This window comes from Littorina saxatilis, linkage group LG9 (assembly GCF_037325665.1).
Source record: "Littorina saxatilis isolate snail1 linkage group LG9, US_GU_Lsax_2.0, whole genome shotgun sequence".
NCBI lineage: Eukaryota > Metazoa > Mollusca > Gastropoda > Littorinimorpha > Littorinidae > Littorina > Littorina saxatilis.
In genome coordinates, this window is record NC_090253.1 from 10087685 (window position 1) to 10107865 (window position 20181).

A 20181-nucleotide genomic window follows, 5' to 3' on the forward strand; every position below is an offset into this window, starting at 1 on the left:
GTAAGCGTGAGTTCAGTTCGTGCTAGACAGTCTTACTGAGCAGACCGGTTTCTTCGTCGTTCCACTTTTCGTACCAGCCAGACTAGAGGCACTGACCTTGCTGGGCTATTCATGTCTCACCTTCGCTGTCATCATATCTAGAGAGAAGACGAGGTACGAATTATGTATGGGTCGTTTTTAATGTATGTGTCACGGTAGAACCAGCGATCTGGTAGGATCGGCTATCGTACCGGTACAATTGCCGATCGGACTTTGTCCCGGTACAACTGCCGATCCGAGTTTCTACCAGCTTATTTTGGTAGAACACCCGATTTTCATTGTAAAAACATTGATCGACAGTTGTACCGGGACAAAGTCCGATCGGCAATTGTACCGGTATGATAGCCGATCCTACCAGTACAACTGCCGATCGGACTTTGTCCCGGTACAACTGTCGATCAATGTTTCAACAAATGTTCAGCCGTTCAGCGTATGAGAATAGTTCACGACGAGCTAAAATGTCTTGTCACTGTCAACAAATGTTCAGCCGTTCAGCGTATGAGAATAGTTCACGACGAGCTAAAATGTGAGGAAGATTGCAACATGTAACTATTTGAAGGCTGCTAACAAACAACAAGTAAATTTCGATGCAAAGGAGGCTCACTTAGAAAAGAGTTTCAACGTTGGTGAAACTGTTGGCATTCGAATTCATGAAGTAGATCGCACAAACACCGGTGCCCGGCTTTTGCCATGCAAAATTTTGAGTGTGGAACAACGTGGCTCTGAAACTTTCTACAAGGTGTACACAAACGGAGGTCTTCTGAAGAACAAATTCAAAGCGGTCGATATGGTGGATTTGCGAAATGTCCACTTCAGCCAGCTTCAAAACGTCGATGTTGAATCACTGAGCAAAATAAGCGTCATCAAAGCATCACGAATTGTCACACACTGGACAGCAAATGGAAGTTCAGCTTGCTCATGCAGAGGAAAGTGTCACAACAGGAAATGCAAATGCAAGCGAGCAGGCCTTCCTTGTTCAACAAAGTGTCATCCACAATCGACCACTTGCACGAATACGTCATCATAGGTTATGGATTTTAATTTGAAATGATAATGGGAATGCTTTTATATTGGGATAATAAAGGATTTATATTTTGTTGCAAATGGTGAAATTTGACTGAATGCCCCTCAAAGTACCACTTGGTCGAAATAACTCATCTTTCTAATTTTGTATCCTTACTCAAGATTCATATCCATAATACCATCATAATAGTTCCACTTCGGTAGAACCAGCGATCTGGTAGGATCGACTATCGTACCGGTACAAATGAAACATTGATCGACAGTTGTACCGGGACAAAGTCCGATCGGCAGTTGTACTGTTAGGATCGGCTATCGTACCGGTACAATTGCCGATCGGACTTTGTCCCGGTACAACTGCCGATCCGAGTTTCTACCAGCTTATTTTGGTAGAACACCCGATTTTCATTGTGAAAACATTGATCGACAGTTGTACCGGGACAAAGTCCGATCGGCAATTGTACCGGTACGATAGCCGATCCTACCAGATCGCTGGTTCTACCGTGACATATGCGTGTAACTAAACCAGTGTAAAGCTTGCATGGCGGCGTGTGTTTCAAGCTTGGGTTGATTTTAGTGTTTTCTTTTACTTTGGTCAACAAACTGATTTTATTTTGTCAATTTAATATCTATACAACGAACAGTGTGATATCCGATAAACAGTGTGATATATATACGATAAACAGTGTGATACATGACAAACAATGTGATAAACTCTCGTACCTAAATCAGTAAATGCATGTTATTTATAACTCGATATTATTGTTTTTACTCCTGCTCGTTTCGTGTGCTTTTTTCCAGTAAATGCATGTTATTTATAACTCGATATCACTGTTTTTACTCATGCTCGTTTCGTGTGCTTTATTCCAGTTTTTACGGCTCTGTATGAAGAATAAACTGAAGATTCCATATACTCCGTGTTGACGTCTTAATGTGAGACAGTGACAGTAAAAACTCACTCATCGTCTCGTCCGGAGGATCCCCAGCGTCGTCATCCTTCCTCACCTCGTCTTTCACAGTCTTGGCTTCTCAGAGAGGTTCTTCGGCAGCTTTAACAAGTCTCCACCTGCTCTGCACTCGCGACTTTGGGCATCTCGTCTGGTCCTTGTGTGACCAGACAAAAATCTAACTACTGGTACCTATGAGCTGCCGAAGATCCGGAATCAAACTTCTACCTTTGAGCTCATGGGGATCCAGTTTTCATTGCGTAGTATTTTTGTTAGCGTCCCTTTTGTTTTCTTAGTTCGACCTTTTTCCTGAAATTAGTAAATCAAGTGTTGCTCTAAAACTATATTTTTGTTCATTTATTTCGACAGCTAAATAGTTTCAGTCAGAAATCTCAATAAATATAACTTTCTTCTCCGGTCTAGTTTCTTGTCACCTACTTTCTCCTCATGCTTAGTATTCGTACAATTTATCCTTGCACCTTCCGAGCGGCGTTCGCGGTTCGCGCCGGGAGGCAGAGCAAAGCAAGAGTCGAGTCCACATCATTCCCTTTCGTTTGGATTCTTGTTGTGTATTATGGCTTCGTAGGTGTGCAACATGATCTTTGTCCCAAGGCCCTTCTAGCTTGTATGTTTGCAAGATCACTGGAGTTTATGACAAGTTAAATGGAATAAAGAGCAGGAGAAACGTCAACAATGTCTTTGAGACTTCTTTGTCACCACTATCTTCCTCCTCCTCTTTGCCCACTTCTACAAGTGGCGTCGCCGACAGGATGGACACAGGGCCTTGTGGACGCGGGAACGACCTCAACAACTTCGAGGGCAGGATGGGCGCAGTAACACCGCGCAGGACAACAACATCCTGAACGACCTCAACAACTTCGAGGGCAGGATGGACGCAGTAACACCGCGCAAGACGACAACAAGAACGCGAGACAGAAACAGAACGAGAGACAGACAGCACGCGTTCAGAACTCCGACCGTACTTTCCCCGCCTGTTTCTCCAGCCTTTCATGTCTTGTTTTTTTACGGTTAAAGTGCTTTTTTCATGCCTCTGCTCCGAACAGAGCAGGGGAGGTAATTTCATTTTTTTGTGAGACCCTGGTTTTCATTCGAGCTGGGGAGCATAATGTAAATGCGTTGAAGTTTTTGTTTGTGAGAATAATTCTTGTAAGTATGTTTCAGAAGGACGTTTCGAGGTGGTCCTTCTAGTCAGGATTTCAGCGGATTAAAGTTTTTGGATTTGTTGTGCACTGGCATCGGTGTAAAACTGATGGTTTGGTTTTTCTGTTTTGACGATTTCGAGTCAGTTGGCTTAAATGCACTGGTTCATTTTTGTCAGGTTTAAAAAAAACCCAGCAGATTACCTTAAATCTTTAACGATTGGAAGATTAGCCGGTTTGATTTTGTTGGGCGTGCGTGCTGATTTTCTTCATGACTGGAGACCTGAGGTGTTCAGGTATATTCTGTTTTGACGATTTCGAGTCAGTTGGCTTAAGGTAGCAACCTCGGCCAAAAAAGGTGAAAAAACCACTTTTTGTTCCTTTTTGCCAAGAAAGTGCCTTTATGATAGCTTAATCATTTTACTTTTACACACTTTTTATTTTTTTCAATTCTGTTGAGTAGTTTTCGATTTATTGACTGATTACTGAGGTAGAGGTGCCCTAAAAATGTTATTTTCAGAGCGTCTTTCTCGTAAATTTAGGGGCACCTCTACCTCAGTAATCCGTCAATAAATCGAAAACTACTCAACAGAATTGAAAAAAGTAAAAAGTGTGTAAAAGTAGAATGATTAAGCTATCATAAAGGCACTTTCTTGGCAAAAAGGAACAAAAAGTGGTTTTTTCACCTTTTTTGGCCGATGTTTCTGATTTTTTTAACTTATTTACTTTTACTCCATGTGTTCGTTTCACTTCACAAACTTTGCCGAAAATTGACCATTTTCGCACTTTGTAACATGATATTTTCAAAACCAATCAAGCTAGAGCCTTGACATTTTGCATGTGTTTTTAAATCATGTTGACCTGTGGTGTGTGCCTCCGGTTTTGCAGCAGAATGACTGATGCTCATAAAATTAATATTTTATGGCAATATTTTTACGTTAATAAACGTGAAAATTAAAACCACGATTATCAAAAATAGGTCACTCTGACAATAATTGTAGAGGCACACACCAAAGATATGCTTCTTGTAATTAGTTTTAGCCTCTGGGAGCTTTGCAGGTGCTTCTGAAATAAAAATATTGTGTTACAAAATGTGCTTTTTTGTGCTTTTTTCGTGCCATAAAAAATATTTAAAAACAAATAAAAAAAATGAAAAATAAAAATATTGATATTTTAGCAAAGTTAACTTTACAAATGTTAACTAGGGTCTATTATCTATATGCATGCCAAATATCATTGCCAAATTCCCATTTGTTAGGGATATATCAATGATAACAAAATGTTACCCTTCTTCTGGCCGAGGTTGCTACCTTAAATGCACTGGTTCATTTTTGTCAGGTTTAAAAACCAGCAGATTACCTTTAATCTTTAACGATTTGAAGATTGGTCAGTTGATTTTGTTGGGCGTGCGTACTGATTTTTTTCATGACTGGAGACCTGAGGTGTTCAGGTATATTCTGTTTTGACGATTTCGAGTCAGTTGGCTTAAATGCACTGGTTCATTTTTGTCGGGTTTAAAAATCAGCAGATTACCTTTAATCTTTAACGATTTGAAGATTAATCAGTTGATTTTGTTGGGCGTAAATATTATAGTTGCGTACTGATTTTTTTCACCACTGGAGACCTGAGGTGTCCAGGTATATCCGTTTGTGTAGACATGTGTATGTAACGGCAATAGACACTGATTTGTCTGTAACGATAATTCAACCTTGGTTAGCTTTAACGCTCTTCGTCCCGCAGTGGGGCACTGCGGTTATGAAATTAAAGGCCCCTCCTGTTTTTGGAACCGCAGGAGCTTTCTAGTTTGCTGTTAGGTAGATTTTTGGTTCCTCTTTCCTGTCATGCTCTCTTTTTTCTTCATGAATTCTTTTCTTTTTTCTGCCTTCTTGCTCATTCACCTGTATTTTTTCCAAAAATCTCTTCTCTTGCCGCTTGTCTCGCGATTCATGTATAGTTTAATCGGTTAGTGTTCTGATGTAAGTCCAGCAGTAGATAGGTTAAGCCTATTTTAACATACTGGAAACTGGTAATCTTCCAGTAGGTATTAATTTAGTTTTACTAAAGCCCGCTGGGACACAAGTAATGGGTTAGTGCATTTGTAAACAGGAATCGCTTGACAAGTGGCCCCCTTCATCCCCCCCTTCCTCGTCCTGATATGGCTCTGCGTAGTCGGCTGGACGTTAAGCAACAAATAAACAAACAAACAAACAAACAAACAAACGCTCTTCGTCATCTTTATCCGATAGTTGTGTCAGGCGGAGTCTGGAGAGTTGAGTTGACGTTACATTTTCAACATGTCTGTATAGAACTTGTAAAAATGTTTGCCGGTGGTTTTAGTTTGGTTTTACTTGGAGACCATTTTTTACGAAATCGTTGGTGTATTTTATCCGCTGGTTTTGGGTGCGGACAATAGATTTTTGCTGTTGTAGTTTTTGGTTGTATTCATGGGGACCATGACTATCGAGCAGGGGAGATTTATGTGACCAGACAAAAATCTAACTACTGGTACCTATGAGCTGCCGAAGATCCGGAATCAAACTTCTACCTTTGAGCTCATGGGGATCCAGTTTTCATTGCGTAGTATTTTTGTTTTCTTATTTCGACCTTTTTCCTGAAATTTGTAAATCAAGTGTTGCTCTAAAACTATATTTTTGTTCATTTATTCCGACAGCTAAATAGTTTCAGTCAGAAATCTCAATAAATATAACTTTCTTCTCCGGTCTAGTTTCTTGTCACCTACTTTCTCCTCATGCTTAGTATTCGTACAATTTATCCTTGCACCTTCCGAGTGGCATTCGCGGTTCGCGCCGGGAGGCAGAGCAAAGCAAGAGTCGAGTCCACATCATTCCCTTTCGTTTGGATTCTTGTTGTGTATTTTGGCTTCGTAGGTGTGCAACATGATCTTTGTCCCAAGGCCCTTCTAGCTTGTATGTTTGCAAGATCACCGGAGTTTATGACAAGTTAAATGGAATAAAGAGCAGGAGAAACGTCAACCATGTCTTTGAGACTTCTTTGTCACCACTATCTTCCTCCTCCTCTTTGCACACTTCTACACTTGCATTTGTCACGCAAGCCCAGTATCGTTCCTCAGTCTTCGCATCAGGTCAGACCTCTACTCTTAGCTGCTGTAAGATTTCGCCTGCTACGTCGTCTTCGATTCTACTCGACAAGGTACTTAACGACATGTGGTAACTGTTCTGACTGCTACATTGAAGGATGTTCAGTTGCATTTGAGAGACTTCATTCGTCTAGGCGTCGTCATCACTTGTCAAAGCATTGACATCTTTTTAAGATCATTTTGTAAAATAGGATTCACGAACTCGTATTTAGCAATGTTTACATTCACTAGCGGAATTTTACAGTGAAATCTGTAGTGTATTCTTAACAACCTGTTTATATTTATAGACCTTTATTGTGAAACCTGTGGTGAACTCCTAGTGACTTGGTTATTTGATCTTAGTATTTATCTGCACTAGGAATTTTCACGGCAGGGACTCTCGAGTGATTCCTTTTTATGGTGAAGCCGCATTTTGTGTACTTTTGTGGGTCATTTGTGCGACCAATTGATGAACTCTGAAAGTTAGACTGAAGGTTTCATTCGACATTCATGGACTGAAACTTTCTGTGAGAGACTCATTTATATTGTGTTGAGAGGTGTTCACTTGCAGTAATAGTTCTTTTTATATTTAGTAAAATAATTAAGAACGCTTAGTTTCTTGTTCCTCTTTTGTACATTACGTTCTATTTAGTATTAGTGTGCTCTGGGTTTGTGTTTACACTTCGAAGATTTTGATCATTTTTCTTCCAAACATGAGTGAAACAAAAAGCAAATCCGGTTTCAACCGGGATACTGATCTGGGCGAGGGATGTTCGCAGGATGCTGGTCTTAGCGAGAGCATGACCATTGAGTCGCATCTTCAGCACTCCGATTGCTCACGTACCATGACTGAAAAGGGTAGAGAGTACAGAGTTGAAGCCCTTTCTAGAACCTTTTGGACACGACATTCTGAACTTATGTCGATTTTGTCTCAAACCAATGCCCTTCTCATGGACAACAATGATTCACACGAACTTGCCTTGCAAAAATCAAATATAAAATCAAGACTTGGCTCCATAAACGAAATAGCAGATCAATTGAGGCAGTTGGGGTCTGAAGAAAATCTGGACACCGCCCTCTCAGAAGTGAACAGTTCTGCAGTCTCAATGATCACTAGCATAGTTCAAGTGAGTCTTCCCTCTCCAAGATCGACAGCTAGATTGATTAGGTCTGCAGCGTCGTCCAAGGTGACCTCAGTCAGGATTTCCTCATCCAAACAGTCGTCAGTGTCCTCCCAGAGAATCAAAGTTGCAGATGAAGCAGCAGCCCTCAAAGCTAAACTTCAGGCTAAACTGGAAGAAAATCAGAATCTGGACGAAATCGAACATGCAGATAGAAGATTTTCCCAATTAAAACGTAAACTTGCACAACAGCAACTTGAGACTCAGCTGCAAAGTGTAGAACCTCTCGCATGCGGAAGTCGTTTATTCCATCCGCCATCTCAGTTCTCAATGATACCACTTAGTGCATGCATGTGAAACTGAAAAATGTACAATGGAGTTTTCCTCAGAGCTAGCTAGGAATGCATTGTACTCTAATGTTGTCATGTTATTGCTGTGTTTTTTATCTTCATGTTTTAAAATTATCTCCACAACTTATAAAGTATACTTTTACACTAGAATTATGTTTAAACAAATCAAGTATGTATGTTTAATATTATTCTTATGAAGTTTTTTTACAACTATTTAGAATAGAACAGTTTGTTTTGAATGTCAATCACTGGGAGCAGTCAGAAGAGTAAGAATTCTGTTTTGTTCTCACTATCATTTGCTTATGAAGATCATGATGTTGTTCCATTGCTTAGTCAGTCCTAGAAATAATGTCCTAGACTGTTATCAGTATTTTTGCCCTCTTTCATTACGATGCTATGGTATTCTGTGGGTCTCCACATGTGTTTGTTTATAAGGCGGAAGTGACCTCCCCTTGTACACAATAGGCCCTCAGATGAAGCCTACGGACAGACTAGAATAGAACATGCACATAACACAGAAGGTCTGCACAGCACACTCACACACAGCAATACAGCACACCGTCTTGTACCTCCTTCTGCCCTGCCGAAGTCGGGGTATCCTTTTTAATCCACCGAACATTAATATCCACAGCCATGTGTGTCTCCTGCCTCCGAACACACACGCCACAGAGCTCGACTCGATGTGCGCAGTTTCGTATAAAAATTATTTTCCAAATTTCCCCACTGTGTTTTATAAAATAATCATATTATGAAAGCACATACATTCTTATCTTAGTTATTATGTATTCATTGTTAGCAAACATCGGCATTATTCATGTTTTACTTTAAACGCAATCATTGTTATTTATAGATCACAGGCACTTGATGTAAGTAGGTCACACACGTGTAAATGTTGTGCCCAGTCCTTGTTTTTGTTTCTGTTATTATTTTAGTTAGCAGGTCTAGTTGAGCACGTATTAAGTATCATGTACCCACTACTAGTCATTGTGCATTTTAGTTAATGGACTGATGATGTCATTTGTATGGAGTCGACGCACGTGCGAGGATATGTATGTGTGGGAGGGGGGGGGGCGCGGGAGATGGAAGCTTGCTGTATGTTATGTAATGTATATATTGTGTGTGATACGTGGAAATGTGATACTATTTATTTGCATGTATGATACAGGTACAAATGTGATAATTGTAGGCTTATACTAGTGATTACTGTGTGTGATACATGAAATGTGATATGAATGCTGTTTTTATATGTTATACTCTTACTTTCTCCCAAGCGCAAGACAAATTCTTCTATGAAAATTGAAGCCAATAAAATTTGAGTTGAGTTGAGTTGAGTTGAGATAAAAATGGAAGAAGTAAAACTGGAAGTTTTCGAACAAGAACTCCAAAAATACTTCCACACCACAAACTGTCACTCTCAGTCAAACCTGAATGTGCAAGATGAGTTACAATCTCAACTTGGTCAAGATCACGCTAGCTACATGACTCAGTCACATGTCAATCAAAGCCATCATCATAGGCCTTCACAGACACGGTCTCACTTGACTGATGCAACAGCACGTGAACCTTACCCTAATGAATCTCTCATTGAGACTCTTTCTCAAGCGATAGGTGCAAGTCGACTTCCAGTTTCCGAGCCACCTGTGTTCACTGGAGACCCTCTTTTGTACCCCGATTGGAAGGCTTCCTTTTCTGCACTCATAGAAGGCAAGGGCATTCCAGCTTCGGACAAGATTCACTACTTGAAGCGTTATCTGGGTGGTCCTGCTAGAGAAGCTGTGAGCGGCTTCTTCCTTCTAGGAAGTGAAAAGGCCTACCAGCAAGCCAAAGACATTCTGGATCAGAGATTTGGAAATCAGTTCATCACGTCAGACGCCTTCATGAGTAAATTGAACAGCTGGCCTAAGGTTCAAAACAAGGACAAGTCAGCTCTCCAAAGGTTTTCCGATTTCCTTGTTCAATGCCAAGCTGCGCAACACGAATTTCCCATTTTGAGAAGTCTCGACGATATCAGAGAAATACAGAAAATTGCGCAGAAGCTCCTAGATTGGGCGTCCACAAGTTGGAATCGGGTTGTTGCTATGAAACGGAAAGACAAAGGGCGATATCCCACTTTCCCAGAATTTTCATCATTCGTCAAGGATGAAGCGGACATTGCCAACGATCCGGCTCTACTGAGTGGACCTCAAATTCTTCAGTCTGTCACAAATCGTCAGGACAAGGGAGAATCAGTCAACAAAAGAGTCTTTTTCACCAACGGTGACCTGTCTCAAGACTGTAAGTTCTGCAAGCGCAAGAATCACAACCTGGCCGACTGTCGTAGCTTCGCCAGGAAGAACATGGAAGAGAGGCGGGAGTTCGTGATGAAAGAGAGACTTTGTTTTGGCTGTTTGATTCCAGGGCACATGTCGAAGCAATGTAGGAATCGCAGTGAGTGCTCTACATGTAACAAGAGACACCCTACCAGTCTACACAACGACACCCGTCAAACTGAACCAAAACCCCCCAGAGAGGAGGGTAATCGTGGAAGCCTTAGAGTTCTTTCTGGTCAGAAGCACGGATCTCTGACGTCAATGATCATCCCAGTCTTTCTATCGTCAAAAAGCAATCCACAGAAGGAACAGTTAGTCTACGCTCTCGTTGACACCATGTCAGACTCTACCTTCGTCACGGAGAATGTTGTCAATGATTTACAGGCACCCTGCAAGCCTGCCAAACTTCGACTCACAACATTGACCAACAACAGTGCACTGATCACCTGCAAAAAATTTACAGACCTGCAAGTGAGAGGGTTCCATTCTAGAACTGTTGTAGACCTTCCGGAGTCATTTTCAAGGGATCACATACCAGTAGACGAGACTCACATTCCAACACCGGAAACGGCAAGCTGTTGGCCCCATCTGTTTGGAGTGAAAGACATGTTAACGCCCAAACTGGATTGTCCCATAGGGTTGCTCATTGGATACAATTGTCCTCAAGCGCTGGCCCCTTTGCAATGCATCACAGGAGATGCCCGCCAGCCCTTCGCCATCGAAACCTGTCTTGGTTGGAGTGTCATCGGTGGGTCCCCCCCCCCCCCCCCCCCCGCAAGTCGAACCCTTTGACGTTGTCGGCCAAAGTCATCGTTCTGTCACTAAGGCTGTTGCTTACACTGGCCTCGTGAAAGATGTCTACAAGACTCAAGTTCAGGAGGTCACTACTGGTGAACTTCTGCATCTCATGGAGAGAGATGTGACAGACCATGACACTCAGAAGATGTCCCAAGATGATCATCTATTTGGCGCTACTTCGTCCCCTGGCTGCGCCAATTTCGGCCTGAAACAAATCGCCAAGGACAACAGACATCTGAGCGAGAGGGCAACCGATTTTCTGGACAGAGATTTCTACGTTGATGGTCTGAGAGCTGAGGAAACCGTGATGGAAGCCAAAGAAGTCATCTCCAACGCCAGAAGCATATGTGCCAAAGCCAACCTGAGACTTCATAAGATGGCGTCCAACAGCAAAGAAGTCATACAAAACATTCCAGAGTCTGAGCGAGCAAGCCAAAATCAGACTAATGTGGGCATAGACAATGGAAGTGAGTCCACAGAGAGTACTCTAGGCCTTCGTTGGAACACGATCGACGACACTCTCCGCTTTAAGCTGCGTCTCAAAGAGAAACCTCTTCCTTTGACACCAAATCACATCTTGACTATGAAGTCTGGTCTCATCATGCCACCTCCTCCTGGTCATTTTGTCAAGGAAGATCTCTATCTCAACAAAAGATGGAAGCGGGTTCAGTTTCTCGCTGATCGATTTTGGACACGATGGAAGAAGGAATACTTGCAGTCTCTTCAAAGACGAAGCAAGTGGCAACAACGACAACCAAACATTGTTGTCAACGGCATTGTTCTACTTCAAGACGAAGGCGATTGTCGCACTGATTGGAAAATCGCTCGTGTTGTAGAGACTTTCCCAGGCAAAGATGGTCTCATCAGAACGGTGACACTTCTCATGTCTACCTCAGCTCTTGACAAACTAGGCAAGTCTACACAAAAGAGAACTCTACTGGATAGAGCCATTCACAAACTAGTTGTCCTCATCAAGGGAGAGCAGGTGATTTCTGATTGACACCTCAGTTTTTTAAAATGCATTTTTTAAGAATCGTGTATTAATGTTTTCCCTACTCACCTTTTTTGTGCTTTGGGTGGGAGTGTTGCAATTTAGGCTCTGAACACCCAGTGGTATAAGGGAAAGAACCGTCGCATTTCTTCTGGTCAAGAAATTATCGGATAGTTCCCCCTTGCTTGACCGCGACTGTTTGCACTTGTGTATATCCTCTGAGAAAATTAGTCCGCCTTTAGTATTCTTTATTTTAGTGTTAATTGTTATTATTGAGAACATGAACTTAGTTAAGGTTTTGTTTTTAAAGACTAGTTTTATGTTAAACTATAAAATGCATGTACTTGTTACGTAAATTGTTCGGTTCTATCAATTGAGCAATTATTGCGCCAGGTAGCGCCGGTTTTGAAGGCCGCGTAAGCGTGAGTTCAGTTCGTGCTAGACAGTCTTACTGAGCAGACCGGTTTCTTCGTCGTTCCACTTTTCGTACCAGCCAGACTAGAGGCACTGACCTTGCTGGGCTATTCATGTCTCGCCTTCGCTGTCATCATATCTAGAGAGAAGACGAGGTACGAATTATGTATGGGTCGTTTTGAATGTATGCGTGTAAATAAACCAGAGTAAAGCTTGCATGGCGGCGTGTGTTTCAAGCTTGGGTTGATTTTAGTGTTTTCTTTTACTTTGGTCAACAAACTGATTTTATTTTGTCAATGTAATATCTATACAACGAACAGTGTGATATCCGATAAACAGTGTGATATATATACGATAAACAGTGTGATACATGACAAACAATGTGATAAACTCTCGTACCTAAATCAGTAAATGCATGTTATTTATAACTCGATATTATTGTTTTTACTCCTGCTCGTTTCGTGTGCTTTATTCCAGTAAATGCATGTTATTTATAACTCGATATCACTGTTTTTACTCATGCTCGTTTCGTGTGCTTTATTCCAGTTTTTACGGCTCTGTATGAAGAATAAACTGAAGATTCCATATACTCCGTGCGACATCCAATATATGTCAGCAAACATAAAAACAACACAAATATTAGTTTTAATTTAAAATCTAGCTGTTCTAAATTCAAAATACAGTTAAAAAGCAACTTGCTCATGTCATAGTAATAAAACAACCTCATATTATGTTAAACTGCGAAAAAAAAAAGTGTGTGTGAACAGGGATTGTTACTCAGGTTGTATCCGGACAAACACAAAACACAAAAAGTAACAAAATGTGTGTTATATCTCGACATTTTGCTAAATTGTGAAAATGTAGGCAAATTCAATTATTTATATGTATTACACATTATTTCAAGCCTCCATAGTTATTTTGGAGTGATTTTGAAGACGTGTTTTTTTTGGACGTCGAATTAAAATTATGTGTCCAAGTAAAGCGCTAAATTTCGCGCGGGAGTTGAGCTATTCCACCATAAACACACACACACACACACACACACACACACACACACACACACACACACACACACACAATTCGCGCAACTCATTGTGTAGCGAAACAGGACGAAATGGGGTGGTGGGCCGTGGTTTGGGACAGGGGTGGTAGGTTCGGATTTATCTTACCAATGAAGATCAACCTTACAAGTGACCATTTCCATATAAAAGTTTACGCATTTCCTTTACAAAGACGAAACAGGTCTGCAAAGGGTAGAAATTTGGCCTTGGTACAAAGGACACGTTTTGCCCTGATTTAGGGTGGGTGGGGTGGGGTCGGGGTGGGGATGGGGTTTATGGAGAGTGGAAATACAGCTTAGACAATCAACCCTGTAACGTTTCGCTCGCAAAGGCCTCCGCAAACCTACTGTGCCCTTTGTGCATATCACGTCATTTTCAAAATGGAGTTCACTCTCACGCGAAAAATAATTTTTTTCGTGATTGTCAACGTTGACATCCAGTGAATCTTTATTCCGACAAGCACAGTACAAACATTGGTCATTTCAGTTACTGAACACTCACACGAACAAACTTGGTCTCGTGGTTAGTTGCACGGTGCCGGGTTACACTTTTGCAATGAGAATCTCCAACGAATGATGTAGAGCGCTATTTTAAGATCAGAGAAACAAAGGGAAGTAAGCTCTCTACTTTTGCAATGAGTTGGAAAAAAAACCACCAACGTCACTTATCTTTCTACATCTCTTTTTTCAGCTTTGTGCGATGCACAGTCCCTATCCGCTAGATTTAAACAGACTCAATCGTTCACGACTGTTTCTCTGAATTTTATGTTTTATTTGACATATGCTCTTCTCTTTTGAAAACCATACAACTTTCAATACAGTGTTCTAGATGATCGAACGTGTAGCAAAGACCTGTAAGCCTACGTGTACGTGTAGATATTGCTTCATCCGTGACTCACTTTTTTCTTTTATGTTCCAAATGCATACGTTGTTTTGCTCCCACCAAGACTGCAGATCTTGGTAAACGCGTGACGTAAAAACTAGATTTGATGACGTTACCCGTACACGTTCCCGTACACGTTCTGAAAAGTGCTGATCTAAATCTTGCTATTGGCTCCTCTTCTCGGAACTTTTAAAATCAATAACAAATGTAGACGGTATTCACAGTCTTGTTTGTATTGTGTTATATCACATTTTCTGTTTTCCGCAGTGTCGTTTTGCTGTGCTGAACAGCATGGTGTGGACTTTTGTTTTTACGTCTTGCGTCTTCGTGTATCGTCCTTTTTTGCTGACTTTTGAGCGTGACCTTTTTATTGTCAAGAAATTGTAAAAGTTCCTCACATTTTGGGTATATTTTCTTGTGTGGAGTATTATTTTACAGCCGACTGAACTTTTAGACAACTTTCCTAAATCGTCTTCCCTCCATTTCTTGTCAGTCAGATCCAAGTAAGTTCCGTGTCATGGTTTCGAGTCTTTGCTGCTCAGGACTTTACACCTTGGTATGGGAAATGAGGGCCAGCTTTCCTAAATCTTTAAAAATGTGTAAAACGGACGAATTCCAAAAATAACTCTGTGGGGTTTGTATGAGTTGTGAAAGAGTGAATGCCCTTGCGTTCACGGGGACAAACATTGGAGGGAATAATCACTAGCCACAGGTACGTCTGAAACACGTGGACAGGAGCACGTAAAAACTTAGTTGTCCCTGAAAAAGCAAGGGCATTCACTCTTTCACAACCCATACAAACCTGACAGATGTATTTCCGACGAAATGACGGCGAAGAATTCAGCGATTTGAAATAAGTTTCGTCGACATCTGATGCTGTCAAAGTCTTTGCCATCGAGCTTACGTGTCTTGTGTGATTCAAATGTCAACAAATCTTGTGTTTTGCATCATCTTGCTCGATGCCAAAGCCACCTAGACAAATAAAGAATACTACATGGCTTGCTGTGTTGTATCAGATTTACACGAGTTTTTTTGTTTTGTAATATTGAACTGCGAGCGAAAGCGAGCTGTTCACTATTTAAAAAAGCAACGAGTGTAAATCTGGTACAAAACAGCAAGCCATGTATTATTCTGTTTAGCCTACATACTGTAATATAACTATTCTGATGAACACGTGGGGGAATTCGGGGGCTGTGATTGGATGGTCTCTTCCGATCATCAAAGCATAATGCTACGGAAGTCGGCCATTTTTCTCAATATCCAAAAGAATATTGTCAATAACAAAGACGCATGGTTCCGGTTTACCCATCTGTACCACGCGGCGATGTTTCTATCGACAACAACATAGTTATACTGACAACTTGAAATTCTTCTCGGGAATGTTTTTCAGCTTTACAATTGTCGATAGCATACCCTTTTCTGCTAACTTCCCGATGAAACAGGACTAAACCAATTATTTTCTGTCCCTAAACACCACAAAATGCCCAAAGCCGTTTTTATGTGCCTGTGTGACTGTGAGCTCAGTTGCCTGACACAAACTGAAAACGTTGCTGTCGCCGCGCGTTGTTCAAAATGGCTGTTCCATTATCTCTTCTTCACCCCTTCTTGCTTCCTATAGTTCTTCAGTCGTTTCTTGTTTTCCGTTGATGTTATGTTTTGATTTTCTTCATTATTAGCCTTTTTCAAAATTAAAAACCTCAAACTTCTGTTTGTTGCATACAAATAAACTAATAACAAGAAGGGCAAAACCCATACGACTCACATGCTTGACCTTGACCTTTACATGACCTTGACCTTCAGGGTCAAGGTCAAATAACTAAACCTAGCAATGACATCATACACTAAGAACTGCTTTACACATTTTTCCTACCAAAATACGTGTGACCTTGACCCAAGGTCAAGGTCATCCAAGGTCATGCAACACAAAGCTGTTAATTCAAGACATAGGAAGTACAATGGTGCTTATTGGCTCTTTCTACCATGAGATATGGTCACTTTTAGTGGTTCACTACCTTATTTTGGTCACATTTCATAAGGGTCAAAGTGACCTTGACCTTGATCATATGTGACCAAATGTGTCTCATGATGAAAGCATAACATGTGCCCCACACAATTTTTAAGTTTGAAACAGTTATCTTCCATAGTTCAGGGTCAAGGTCACTTCAAAATATGTATACAATCCAACTTTGAAGAGCTCCTGTGACCTTGACCTTGAAGCAAGGTAAACCAAACTGGTATCAAAAGATGGGGCTTACTTTGCCCTATATATCATATATAGGTGAGGTATTCAATCTCAAAAACTTCAGAGAAAATGGGAAAAATGGGAAAAATAGCTGGTTTTAGACAACATTTATGGCCCCTGCGACCTTGACCTTGAAGCAAGGTTAAGATGCTATGCATGTTTTTTGGGGCCTTGTCATCATACACCATCTTGCCAAATTTGGTACTGATAGACTGAATAGTGTCCAAGAAATATCCAACGTTAAAGTTTTCCGGACGGACGGACGGACGTCCGGACGGACGGACGACTCGGGTGAGTACATAGACTCACTTTTGCTTCGCATGTGAGTCAAAAAGCTGTTTCAACAACTGTGTTGTGAAATCGAATGCACTTGGAGTCAGTTTTTCTTCCAAAATCAGAAAGCGTGTAGCGGTGTGCATGTCTGCGCGAACATGATGCGCGTAAGAAGTTTGTCTGGTATCAAAATCTGAGATCAACGCATCGACGCAAAAACTGTCATTTTGTAAGTTTAGAACAACAAATCAAGGTCATAACAGCTATATAATCGCTATTGTGTTTTCAGCGTAGCAATAGGGTCCGATATTTAGACTCGAACAAGTATAATGCGACTCGTCTTCGACTCGTCGGCATAATACTTGTCTCGTCTAAATATCGGACCCTATTGCTACGCTGAAAACACAATAGCTGTTACTTACGTGTATTTTACTGAAAATGTCCTGCAGTCGAGGCAGCTAAATTGAAGACGCTTGTTTTGGAACATCGATCTCTTCTAAAACATCGTGCAATCTATTACGTCAAAGTAAAGAAACGTCACTCTGAAAGTGTGGCGTGACGTGTTAGTTCTAAAAGTTCATCGAGGGTAATTAGCGAGCGCAATTTGTTTTCTTCTATAATCACGTTTGTCTCGGTGACTTTGGCATCATAAGCAGTGGAAAAACAGGTCCCTGCCAGACTTGCTTGACATGACCTCATTTACATGATAATTATACACACGTGTGATTTGAACGATTATTATCTCACGGGTGTCTCTCTCACGTATGTTGGATAAAAACAGAATACTACATGGCTTGCTGTGTCATACCAGATTTACACACGTTGCTTTTTCAAATAGTGAACAGCTCGCTTTCGCTCGCAGTTCAATATTTAAAAATAACAACTCTTTGTAAATCTGGTACGACACAGCAAGCCATGTAGTATTCTCTATTGACAACACGTTATTTTGAGTCCTGTCGAGTCAAACAAGACTTCTTCAAGTAGTCAATCGAGTTTAATCAAAAGGCTATCGAGACTTAAAAAAAAAACCTCAACCCATTAAATTCGAGCACAATTAATTACCACTAAACGAGATACATGCCGTAATAGTGAAAACCCTGTAATAAATCTGATCTACACGGGTACCTTCCAACGTTTATTTCCATCGGTACATCACATTATATAATCGAACGACAGAGCCACAATTTACTGGAACATTTGGCTTGTGTGGGAGGCTTAATAACTAAAAGCAACACAAACACACACACACACACACACACACACACACACACACACACACACACACACACACACACACACACACACACACACACACACACACACACACACACAAATGCAATATACTTCCAAAAGATTCACAATTTCTATTTTATGACGAAATATATCCATCCAGTATTTTACACGCTTTTTTTTCCAAACGTTTTTTTTTAACTTCAACGACACTTTCTAACTATGTCTTTTTGAGTAAGACTTAACAACATTAGCAAACACATAAAACATAAAATAATCTAATAAACGCTTAATTCTCAAAGCAAACACAATATTACCACTCCATAAGGTTTGAACTGGAAAACGTCGTTTTCATCAGTTGCAATGTAGACTAAGAAGATATTCGGCTGAAGCTTTAAGACCATCAACCATAGACACAACAGGCGGAAACAGGGAATACAGATGGTGATAAGACGCGAGTCACAACAATAAATATGCAAGACTATAAACACAAAATAAGGAACAATAAAACAGGCGGTTATAAATATGTCAAGACATTTTGAAAAAAAGATTGCGGTACACTTCCATCCTCAGATAGTACAATACGAGTAAAGGTATGTTGTCTGTCATTTGAGCGTTAATAGTAAATTTTAAGGGGATTATTGTCCGTCAGGTCTTAATTGCCTATATTGGACATGAATTGGTTTATACGACGGCTTTTTGATGTTTGCGTGTTTAGGTGGTATCAGCCATCTGCACTTACGGTAGAATGACCAAGATCTTTAACGTGCCATTGTGGTGACACGGGGGTGGGAGATGGATACCGTCTCTGGGTCTGCACATAAAGTTGACCCGTGTCCGTCCCGGCCCGGATTCGAACCAGCGACCTCTCGATCACAAGTCCAGTGCTCTACCACCTGAGCTACCCGGGCGCCCGCCCAGCTCATCCGACTTCAGCGTGTTTTTATATCGGAGTGGTCCTTCTCCTAGACTGGTGGCTTTACAGGGCTGTCCAGTCCAGTCTACCCGGCTAATTGTCCATAGCTGGGTAATTTGTTTATCTGAGGTGACCTTCCCCAGGGCTAGAGCTTATAATGCGGCTCTTGATCGCATGGTGCTCCCGTAATTGGACACCTGCGGTATTTTTTTAGTGTAACAGTGCCACATGTTACCTCGCCCCATCCTACTGGAAGCACCGCCATATGATCCGCGACTGCTTATTCGATTCGTCCTGGCAAGCCTGGCTTATCTCACAGCTAACCTCCATATCTGAAGGCCACCCCACTATCCGCCACCTGTGGACGCGCCTGGTTAGGGGTGGTCGCCCCTACTTTTCCAGGGTAAAGGGAATGACAACTGAAGTTTAATAAAGCACACAAGTGAAAACGGAGGGGAATAGGTGAGGGATCGCGGTAAAAGAAAATATAAACATTATGTAAAATAGATGAGTGGAAAAAATTCCCATCAGGCATTGTCCAAAAAGGAAAAATCAGAACATTTTTTCGAGCCACTCTCGCTCCCAGTTGTAGATGCGCGACTTGACCTTGTTCCGGGGAATGCTTCGCTCGGCACTGCGACGGTGTCGCTCTGTTTCCATGGTAACCATGGTGAAGGGGGTCAAGGCGAAACGCGAGGACAGGCCACTCCGGACCACGCCTAATATCCACACGGCGTCTAATTATGCATCCGCACCGAATATGCATACCAGCGCTCATTGGTTAATAACAGGATATTCGATGATTATTTTCATTGGTCGACTGAAACGTTTTCCTCATTTTGAATGAAGTGGCAAACGGTTCTTCACTAATACCGAAAGTGAAAACTCCCGTGGGTAGCTTCCCTTTGCCGCACAATATTTACATATGTTTTAGACCAATGAGCGCTGGTATGCATATTCGGTGCGGATGCATAATTAGACGCCGTGTGGATATTAGCGGCTCGCAAACGAAGATTCGTCCAAATGATGGTTAAAAACAACCTGCAGCGAACGGAAGCTGAAAACTAAAGGTGCATATAGTTCAAACAATCATTCAACTGTATTTATTTGACCTTACACAGACTGTAGGAAGAGGCAAACCGTCTTGACCAATATTTTTCCCCAGGAAGCGACTCCAAGAACACAGAAGACTCGAAGGTGAGTGACGTACCTTATAGTCTTTCTGTGATAGTAGTCGTCCAGTGGACGATACCTTCCGCCTGTGACAGAGACAAAGAGGCAGGTCATGGGGTAATCTTGAACTCAGTTTAGCGTGTTAAATTCATAGCTCA

At 41.4% G+C, this 20181-nt stretch overlaps 1 protein-coding gene across 1 annotated transcript; it reads left to right on the forward strand.

Annotated features, from left to right (window-relative positions):
- Positions 1–9077: 9077 nt before the first annotated feature.
- Positions 9078–11841, forward strand: LOC138977085 (uncharacterized). Its single transcript, XM_070349994.1, has 2 exons — positions 9078–10791; positions 10898–11841. Exons 1-2 carry the CDS (start codon positions 9078–9080, stop codon positions 11839–11841), a joined length of 2658 nt encoding a protein of 885 aa, XP_070206095.1.
- The last annotated feature ends 8340 nt before the right edge of the window (positions 11842–20181 follow it).